Source organism: Phycodurus eques, chromosome 1, assembly GCF_024500275.1.
Source record: "Phycodurus eques isolate BA_2022a chromosome 1, UOR_Pequ_1.1, whole genome shotgun sequence".
NCBI lineage: Eukaryota > Metazoa > Chordata > Actinopteri > Syngnathiformes > Syngnathidae > Phycodurus > Phycodurus eques.
This window is the reverse complement of record NC_084525.1, coordinates 1,196,325-1,206,774: the sequence shown is the minus strand read 5'-3', so window position 1 is coordinate 1,206,774 and position 10,450 is coordinate 1,196,325. Positions and strand designations below refer to the sequence as shown.

Sequence of the window (10,450 nt, the reverse complement as noted above, 5' to 3'; positions counted from 1 at the left end):
ATAATAATAATAATAATGGAGTTTTCCTGTCTGTCGCACATGCGCACTCCAAGCTCGAGTATTTACCCGACATGCAACGGGGCTTTGTCACCTTCCAGCCGGACATGATTCACGCTGTTAAAAATAATAACAGCGCTCCACGGTGAAGGGTTACATTTTTATAAATGTAACGATCATTCATCTGGATGTGTCATAAAATACAATGTTACTTGTTTTTTTTATTTCGTCATATTTTCATGACTTTCTATACGTTCATATTGCAGAATGTGGGCACTTTAACAAACCACGATGTACTTTATGATTATGTTTCCATGATTCTTCTCAGTAATTTATATTTTTAAAGTTTCGAAATAAAATAAAAATAAACAGCTCCAAACTGTCCAAAGAACAATTATAATGGCAGTACACGTCAAGCATTTTATAGACGGGGTGGCAAACTTGTTTCCATTGGGCCACATTTATTTTTTAAGACGGAGAGATGGGCTAATAAGCCATTTGTAGATCAGGTAAAATCAATAAATACAAAGGAAATGTATATGTCAAATCGTTTTAGTAATTCAATAATCCTATTTTTTTCAATTGTATTGTTTGTAGTTTTGTCGTTTGTAATTCATGTTTATAGCAACTGACTGGCAACACTGTTAGGGTAAAAACCCTATGACGTATCGAACGTAGCTTGGAGTTTTGCCTTGCCCACTCGGAGGGTTTCGATCGGGGGATGTCGTCGATCTTCATCAGCCGTGGCCCCGTGGAGCCCTTTGGCACTCTTTTTTTGATCAGATGGCCACACAAATGAACTTGGCTGGAGAGCGTGCAAATTCCACACAGTTAGGCCAGCGTCCGGGTTTAAACACTGAGGCGCATATACTAACCACTTGGCCGCTGTGCCGCGTGAACGATAAGCTGTCTACTTAAAACAAGCGAGGCGTCTTTGAGTCTTCTTCTCTTCGTAGGCCTCGTTGAGACTGTTCCCTCGCTCCAAATAACGCTCACAAAAGTCTCAAAAAGCCGAAGAAAAAGAGGTCAAAGGGCAGAGATAATGCTTCGATGCTCGCTGAAGTGACGCGTCGCGTGACATGACGCGCTGCAAGTGTTGCAATGAAGCCAAAGAAAAAGGAACACGGATGCAAATCCATGCAAACGGACTTCATCCGGATGCTTACTGGACGACACTAACGGATCATTGAGATTTGTTGTGGCGCTGAGTAGTGAAGATGCATATGTTTGCGAGTTTGGCTGCTAAAAAAAAAAAGCGTGGGCAAGGTGAAAGGGGACAGATGACGAAGACGGAGGGGTAGAGAACGTATCTTATTTCTCTTCGTCCTCGGGCCACAGTCTGAGGTCCCCAGCTGTCCCAAACAGTCAGCTTGACGCGTGAGTGCTCAGCGCGGCGTTTACATAAACACTCGTTCGCCGTCACGGTCGGCCGTCGGCCTGGGGAATCGTGATGGAAGTCACCTCGGGGAACTGAAGACACGCAAAGGCGGTCTTAGCATTAACCCGGCCGAGGCGTCGGTCGGTCATCCGGGTTATCGAACTCAGATCCAATGCCGCTGCCCGACTCATAGGCAGCAGCTGAAGGACTTCACTCGGGAACTCAACCAGCAATCTTTTTTTTCTGCTGTGACTTTCCACAAAAAGGTAGGCGTCACCCGCCTTTGGTTTTACACAACACAATTGTAGTTTCAAATCAGAAAATACGGTGCTCAGTGCTGTATTTATGTTTCAAATGCTGCGTCGCCACATATAATGCGATGGAATTACAAGATGGCTGCGTTACGAAGGGAAACCTTGCAACCACAAAAACTATTTTTGCCTCGATAGCGTCGCACCCACTTTTAGCTGTGATGCGATTCGATTTCAGTCGCCGAGAATAGTTGAGGTCAAGTGCACAAGAGCAGCGTGAAGCTATGGCTCTCGGAGAACTTGCATGTCCAATGAATAATAATGCATTTTTGTCCAGCGCAGTCATTGGTTGCTGCTTTCGAAAGTGACGTCGAGTGCTTTGAAATGTGCCTCGAAAGGAAATATATTAACATGTTCAAGTGTGCTAATCTCACAATTAATTGTGCTATATTGGATTATTATTCAGTTGATTTGACACATGAAAGGGAAAAAAAGACATTCAGACGTCGTGTGTTTGCAAGGCCAACAACTTAACCCCGATCGTTTGCAATCAGTCATTTGGGACAAATAAATAGTGTAGTAATAGTCATATAAATAACGCAAGATAGTGACTATTATTCTGATTATCCTACGAAGTGACACGTAAGAGGTTATCTACTATCCTCCCAGGTGGAGCAGCGCTGACAGAACCCAATGGACCGGTGAGTACTTCTCGGAATGACTTTCGGTTCTCATTTGTCTGCTGTCATTCACCTCACAAGAATATTTGAGGTCATCTATTTTGTTTGATTCCCGTTCATATTCGACGTTACACCGTACAATTCCCCTGTGTGAGGTAGCTAATCAATCTATGAATAAATGAAACCAACTATTGAAAGGAGCCTGCAAATTGGCTCGCAGGTAACAATCGTATCATCAGAGCGGCACACATCTTTAAGACAGAAGTTCCAATTTGAGGTTGACTATTTAGAATGCGAATATATATATATCGTACGTTCTGTCTGATCTGTCAGGGAAGATGACAAAAACTCCGTGGATATCCATGACAACCCTCCAGCTCCCGACAACGTTGTGAGGGAGGACGGAGACACGGTGAGCGGCGGGCTCGTACGTTGCCAAACCGACGTGGTCGACGGGGGCGCCCGCTCCAAAATAGTCGGGAACGCAAAAAAAAAACCAGAGAGAAAAAAAAGCACTGGCAGCGTTGTCGTGCCCGTTTCGAAGACCTTTATCAAATAAGACGTTCTGAAGAAAGGCGTTTCTTTATCAATATTAACATCCGGATAATCCGTGTCGTGTGAGCTCTAGGTGTACTTCATATATGAAGAGGAAGTGGAGGTTGAGGAGAAGGAACCAGAACCTCCAGAACCTGTCATCCGTGTCAATGACAAACCCCACAAGTTCAAGGACCACTACTGCAAGAAGCCCAAGTTCTGCGACGTCTGTGCCCGCATGATAGTCCGTATGTCGTGGCAAATAATCACAAATGGATCCTCTCCTTTCTGACTTGGAAGCTCCGCTGCGTCTCTAACATGCTCTTCCGATCTTACAGTGAACAATAAGTTCGCTCTGAGATGTAAAAACTGCAAGACCAACATCCACCATTCATGTCAGTCCTACGTGGAGTTCCAGAAGTGCTTTGGCAAAATAGTGAGTCTTTTTTTTTTTTTCAACACAAAACAATATACAGTGGAACCTCTGATTTGTTGGAATTTAGAATCCGATGTTTCTGTTAAAAAATAAAAAGGTGATTCAGACTTCGGCCTCGCTGAACTGGTCACCAGCTGATCGCCCCGATCGGCACATTCACACTTATGGACAATTTAGAGGGTTTCATTAACCTAACATGGATGTTTTTAAGAATGCGGGAGGAAGTTGGAGTACCCGCAGAAAAGTCACACGAGCACGGGGGAGAGATCGCGAACTCCGTACAGGAAGGTTGGCGCTGAGATTCGAACCCCGAACAGCACCGCGTCACAAGGTGGCGCAATTTCAAATCATTCCCAGGTGTCTTAATCATCCAAATCGTCCCAAGGGTCGACAATTATTTGGCTTCCCGAAATGAACCCATTCGAGGAGGGCTCGCCCGGTCTCGTGCAGGTAACCTAGCAACATACAGTACAGTACTTCTGGGCCAACCGCCGCGACAAGCCTGGGCGGTTCGAAGTGTGGCTGCGTACGCTGAACCCCGAATCTGAAAAAGCGAATGCAAGTTCTGTTTTCCCTTGTCGATGCAGCACATCGTCCCCAAGCCACCAAATGGCGCTTTCAATGACTTGTACTGTGCCGTAGATGCGTACGAGGCTCAATAGACACGTCGGCACGCACAAATAGCATGAAGCTTGTTGTGTAAACGAGTTATGTAACACGGGGGGGCAGAAATTCATCATGGCTCACTCACGGCCACATTTGGAGAAAAAGCAAGGTAGTCAAAGATTTACTTCCAGGGGTGTCAACCTCATTTTGGTCATGGGCCACATTGTCGTTACGGTTCCTCTCAGAGGGCCGTCGAAATGTTTCGTTGCCTCATTATATTATTATACAGTATACAGACAGCAAACTGACGGATAACTGTTTTGAAATCCGCAAGTTACCGTAAAAAGGGTTCTTGCAATATCTCAACGTTATTATTTAGGACATATGGCAATTTGAAATTTGGATTCGGATTTGATTTGATTCGGAATCGTGGAAGACACACGATTTTCTCTCGCGAGCCACATAAAATGATGTGGCGGGCCAGAGCCGGCCCCAGGGCCTTGACTTTGACATCGTTTCATTTGACTCATTTGTATGCGAGCATTTAAAAAGTCCCATTCGCATTACGTGCCCCCTTCAAGCCATCGCATCACATCTGAACTGTCACGCACATATCCAAACAAGTTCACTGCTGTATCACATAACTTTGTCTTTGCAAATCTGGTAGTCGCCTCAACTCGCGCAGAGAGACCGCGTGCCCGGGAGGCGAGTCTCTTCACAAAGCACGGCCCAACTGTGCCGTGCTCGTTCTGCTCTCCTGTTCTCGCTGTGCCTTGAGCAATACTTGACTGAGCAGCCGGGACGCGGACATTTCCTTCGCGGCCTTCAACTCCGTTTCCCTCTTCGCTGGTGCGGCTCTGCGAGGCATCCCGAAAGTGTCCGCGAAAAAGAAAAACACACTCAAGCCTTTAGATTCGCTGACATTCGCCTTCAGAGGTTCCACTATAAGTACCGTTCCGAGAGAATGTAAATATATTTAGTCTGCAATTACGACTGCGGTTATTTGTTAGTCAACTTCCACAATGAAATGACACTCGTGTCTCCGCAGCCTCCTGGTTTCCGACGGGCCTACAGTTCTCCTCTGTACAGCAGCGGCCAGCCAGATCCGAGTGGGTGTAACTGTAAAACATCTGGGACGTCGTCATCTGGAGAATTGTATTTCTGTCGCCAATATTGCTCTTCCGTCGTCAACCAGACAATCCAAATCGGAACGACCCGGTCTTTGACACTTTGAGGGTGGGGGTCATCATGGCCAATAAGGAGCGCAAAAAGAATGAAAACGACAAGAAAAATGTAAGCGCTGTTTTCAATCACATTCAGGAAATCTGTCATTTGTCCAACGCTGTCGCTGTTTTTCAATCAATTATTTACAAGTGGTAAAAAGGAAAACAACTTCTTTCCGCCCCCCCCCCAAAGATGCTGATGATGATGGAGGAAGAGGAAGATGAGAATCGACAGCCCAAAGAAAATGAGGATGGAGGAGAAGGTACAAAACAAAACCAAAAACAAAGGTCCCGGCTGAGGTCATATCAGACAAACGTTTTGTTTTTTCATAAAACGCAGCATTGAATTGATCATAGTCGCAAAATGTTAATGGAACGGGTGTGGCGTCTGGCGGTTACACAGGAAAGCCAGAAGAAAAGAAGGAGAAAGGAGGAGAAAAAGCAGATGACAAGGTAGAGAAAGCAGATTTGCTGGGACTTTGAACATTTGGAGTGTTCAGTGGGGAGTTTGCATTGTGGCAAGTGATTATTATAGTGAATAGAGAATCTGGGTCGGAATCCCGGGCGGTTTGGAACTCCTTTCTTCACGCCCACTTCGTCTCCTTGGCGTTCCCTGACCAAGCAGAAAAAGTTGTGTGTGATAGAATTTAGTTGATAGCGCACTATTATTTTCACATAACAGCATTCTTGCATCTGTGCTCTTTTAACAAAAGCAAAAAGGAACCTTCTCTCAGTCACACTACTACCTCGCTCTCTACCGCTTCAAGGCCATAGAAAAGGATGATCTGGACTTTCAGTAAGTATGACCGAAAACATTGAACGTGTTCCTTCTCAGATTCATTCATTTAAACCAGCGGTTCTTAACCAGGCTTTGTTCGGTGAGTCGGTTACCTTTGAAAGGTTTGCCCCAGATCTCTTTTTTTTGTGATCGCACAGTGCTGTGTGCCACCGTATACAGCCCAACGTGCGGGCCTCCTTGTTCTTTTGCTTCAGTCCACAAACATGGAACGCGCTGGCACTTCGCTCCCACTTGCTCAAAGGGGGCATGACGTAGCTACCTATTGTTCATATCTATCATGCTAACAGCAATAAACCAACGGGCGGGATAAGCATCGACGCTACCTCCTGGCGGGCCACTTCCAAATATGGACGAGCTTGCACGGGACGTATCTTGGCCAACAATTCTGTACGCCCCCCCAAAAAGGAGCACGCTTTGCCGTGGAAAAAGATATGAGAGTGGCGCTTGCTAAGGTGAAAGGCAACGGCAAGTCGTGCTAATTTAAATGCAGGCAATTTTCATTGAGTTACGGGTTGGCTTTTTGTGTCAAATGCATGTTTTGTCGGTTTTCTTCTTTGAACGGTGATTTTGTGTACAAAGGATGGTGAGTTCATTTTGTGTCGTCATAAAATATTGATCTGTTTTGAAATTGAGAAACAAAACAAAAATCCAAATGTATTTGTCCAATTAGTAAGGGTTCAACGCATTCATGTATGAAACTCGTGGGGTTCGGTACCGACAACGAGGTTCAGAACAACTCGTCGACACTCAGTTGAACGCTAAAATATGATGACATATCAATGTGCATACAAAACTTTTGTTTGTTTGGTATTAGCCCTGGTGATCGCATCACAGTCCTGGATGACTCCAATGAAGAGTGGTGGCGGGTGAGCTCAACCGCTCGTTTTCTGCTGCAATTGTCCGGATTAGCCCATCCCAGCTGACTTAAGGTCTCGTATTTTGCCACACCAACTTTGTCTGCTATTTGGAATGTAATATTGCCTCTACGGCGCCTCAGTGAGCATGTGAAATATGAATTGAAATCGTGCACGCGTTCCCGAGGCGCAGACGTTTTTCTGCCGTGAGGCTTGAAAGCGGGTCATTCGAATTTCTCGAGTTTATCTACCTCACTGCCTTCCTTTTCCGCTGTCAACGTAACAAACGCGTGTGCTCTCACAAGGGAGTGTTCTACACAGAGGCAACCAACCAGAGGAAAGGGGGCAGTCTTCGCCAAATATGGAAAAGGCGGACACAAAACTGGGTCAAACAGAAGTAGCTGTCACAGGGGCCTTTTCTGGACACTCGTATGAAAAAAAACAAAGTGTTTTGGGAAATGAAATTGACACATTTCGACTAAGTCCATGTTATGGAGTCACTCAAAATACGGGACCTTTGATACAAGAAGCGGGGTACACTCTGGACCGCTCGTCGGCCAACGGCAGGGCACAAACTGCACACAAGCAAGTATTCATATTCACCCCTATAGACAATTTAGACCATTTCTTTGAAGAACCTAACTTGCATGTTTTTTTTTTTTCTAACATTGACGGAGGACCCGTAAAAGCACGGGAAGAACATGCAAGTGAACCACTACGTCCCCATTCTGACCTTCATAATCCTCATAAAATAAAAGGAAAACATATATAAGGTCAACTGAAAATGAAGATAATGATCAAATGTGGCCTTTGCCAACAGGATTCACATGAAACGATAAGAGTTTACGTGACCTCCTGAAAAAAAAATGGTCATTAAAAAGAAATGAAATGCTCTTTTTTTCCCCAGGGAAAGATGGGAGAGAAGAGCGGCTATTTCCCCACCAACTACCTGATAAAAGTCCGTGCGTCAGAGAGGGTTTACAAGGTGACGCGCTCTTTTGTGGGGAACAGAGAGATGGGACAAATCACACTGAAGAAAGACCAGGTGAGAAAAGATTCCTTTCACGCGCTAGAGTGTTCGTCACCTGCCATCGTTTCGACCCTGTACGTCGGCACGTTGCTCGAGTGCTTGTCGTCGCCGGGCCACGGCGCCGTCGCTCTGCCTTTTCAGATTGTGGTGAAGAAAGGAGACGAGAAAGGCGGTTACTTGAAGGTCAGCACTGGACGCAAGCTGGGCTACTTCCCCTCTAATCTGCTGCAGGAGATCACTGTGATATAAGAAGAAAAAAAGGATACGTCGAAACACAAAGACAGAGTCTCAATGTTTCTCATTCCGGACGGCGACCTCTGTATTTTATACATTATCAAAAAGTGAGATGCAACTGCTCCACTCGGTGATTATGTGAATAATCCAATGAACGGCAATGACGCGTACTACCAGACACAATTAGGCACACCGAACATCTATCCGTTGTCTACACACCCCCTACCCTGTTCAGGGTCGTCCACCGCAGGCGTGGGCGAACCTTTCGGCTCAGGGGCCTCATTGACTTTGAAATTTTGAAGCCATTGTATTATGAATACTTATTAGATTGACTTTGAACGGAAACAACGTTGTTTTGTTGATCACCTTTTTTTGCCGTTGCATCGGAGTCTGTTGTTAGTTTTCTTGGGGCAATTCCCGGGTGTTCGTCACTGTTCTGTCGGAGTCTGTTCACACACAAACGTAGAGCCAAACACCACCAGCGGCTTCTGGATGTTTGGAAATGTGTCTGCCTAAAACTCATCCAGTCTGAGAGTCGAACTTCTCTTTGAAGACACTATCACGTTGGAGATCAAGCAGATCCGTCTGCATCCATATACATTTTGAAATGACATGATTCACTTCAGAAAAATGTAATAAAAGGAAGGAAAAGTTTGAACTTGTTTTTTTTCGATCTCAACACACGCCAGTCTCGACACATCTGAACAATCGAAGAAGGGTTCAAATGACACGGCGCCATCTTTAATAGACGCGCCCGTAAAATGCCGCCAATGAGGAACGAAGGTCTCAATTCATCCGGATACTCCGACCTCGCTCCTCCGTCGCATTTCTGTGGGATGAGAACGAGCATATAAAGACAGGAGCGAAGAGCGAGAAAGTCGCAAGTCGAGAAATGCGATGAGCCCATAGCACGGCCGGCCTGAAACGCACGCACTTGATTGGCTAAGCGGTATCACGTGGGATACCCAACTCGCATGTTGACCTTTCGTCAGCTACCCAAACCACTACAGTTAAAAATGCAAAAGCTGCACAAGTTAAAACAAAACTGTTGACTTGGATTTCATTACCTAAATTAGCGATGTTACGAGATATGCCGATTCTTCGAAGCGTGTGTCGGGCAATGAAGGGGGGCGGGGGGGGGGGGGGGGGGGGGTTATCGCTTCATTTATGGGCGGAGCCAGACGCGATGTCGTCCGAAGCCTCGCTGCCCGGCTGTCCCGCCGGCATCGGAACAGGTCCGATCACCAATCGTGACCGATTCGGGAAGCGCTTCGGTTTTTGCTGTGAGGTTGGACAGCAACATAAAAGCCCTCCTGCAGGCTCCATTCAATTGGTTTTGAATACAGCGTCAGCTCAGAGTTTGGATGAAGATTTTAGCGTTTGTAGAGGCTCCTCGAGTATGGAGAGTGTTTATTGCGTTTATAGTTTGGAGATCACTTGGATGATAAGAGGCTGGGCTTTTGGTGCGCTCCGCTCAAACTGGGCGATGGTGGTCATGTGAGCTTGAACATCAGGCAGAACTCCATCCATCCATCCATTTTCTGAGCCGCTTCTCCTCACTAAGGTCGCGGGCGTGCCGGAGCCTATCCCAGCTGTCATCGGGCAGGAGGCGGGGTACATACACCCTGAACTGGTCGCCAGCCGATCGCAGGGCACATAGAAACAAACAACCATTCGCACTCACAGTCACAGTCACAGTCATGCCGACGGGCAATTTAGAGTCTCCAATTCATGCATGTTTTTGGGACGTGGGAGGAAACCGGAGTGCCCGGAGAAAAGCCACGCAGGCACGGGGAGAACATGCAAACTCCACACAGGCGGGGCCGGGGACTGAACCCGGGTCCTCAGAACTGTGAGCCTGACGCTCTAACCAGTCGGCCACCGTGCTCTTGCTCATGAAAAACCACGCGGAAGAAAACGGCGACCTCCGGAAACGCGGAGAGGAGGAGAGGAATCCCGCCGGCCCCGCCCCGTGACCCCCAATGCAGGGGCAGAGGTCATTGGCGGAAGCTTTTCAGCATGGCAAAGAATATCCAGGGGTGGAGAATAGTTTACTATTAATTAATATTCATTTTCAAATTTAAACTGTCTTTTAGTGAATTGGCCCAACTAAAAAATATCAAGTATGCTAAGACCTTCATGTATGTGTAACACCGTGGAATTGACGGTGCATTCAAATCGTATTTAAAAGAAATACATTTACTAGAATGGAAAAAAATATACTGAATATAATCCGGCTCATAATTGAATATCATTACCCTTTTGTGTTAACTGTGAAAGGAACACTATCACATAGATGCGCTTCATTCTTATTGAATTTATTATTTCGCTTACCTGATTTCCCAAGAGCAGAGGAGATCCTGGCACAAACGATTGTACAAGACCTGCAACCTCAGGCACAGAATTCTACATACAAAGTCTTTCATGG

The 10,450-nt window shown here is 46.1% G+C and overlaps 1 protein-coding gene across 2 annotated transcripts; it reads left to right on the top strand.

The window, feature by feature from the left end:
• Positions 1-1,361: 1,361 nt before the first annotated feature.
• On the top strand, positions 1,362-8,659 carry stac3 (SH3 and cysteine rich domain 3). Of its 2 annotated transcripts, XM_061684310.1 has the most exons (13): positions 1,362-1,641; positions 2,296-2,327; positions 2,640-2,718; positions 2,935-3,088; positions 3,179-3,276; positions 4,931-4,991; positions 5,078-5,175; positions 5,299-5,368; positions 5,509-5,558; positions 5,819-5,901; positions 6,719-6,770; positions 7,666-7,803; positions 7,930-8,659. In XM_061684310.1, exons 2-13 carry the CDS (start codon positions 2,320-2,322, stop codon positions 8,035-8,037), a joined length of 999 nt encoding a protein of 332 aa, XP_061540294.1. In that variant the 5' UTR covers positions 1,362-1,641; positions 2,296-2,319; the 3' UTR covers positions 8,038-8,659. The 2 variants fall into 2 exon arrangements, with proteins under 2 accessions (XP_061540294.1, XP_061539451.1); XM_061683467.1 differs by having other exon boundaries at positions 7,666-8,659.
• The last annotated feature ends 1,791 nt before the right edge of the window (positions 8,660-10,450 follow it).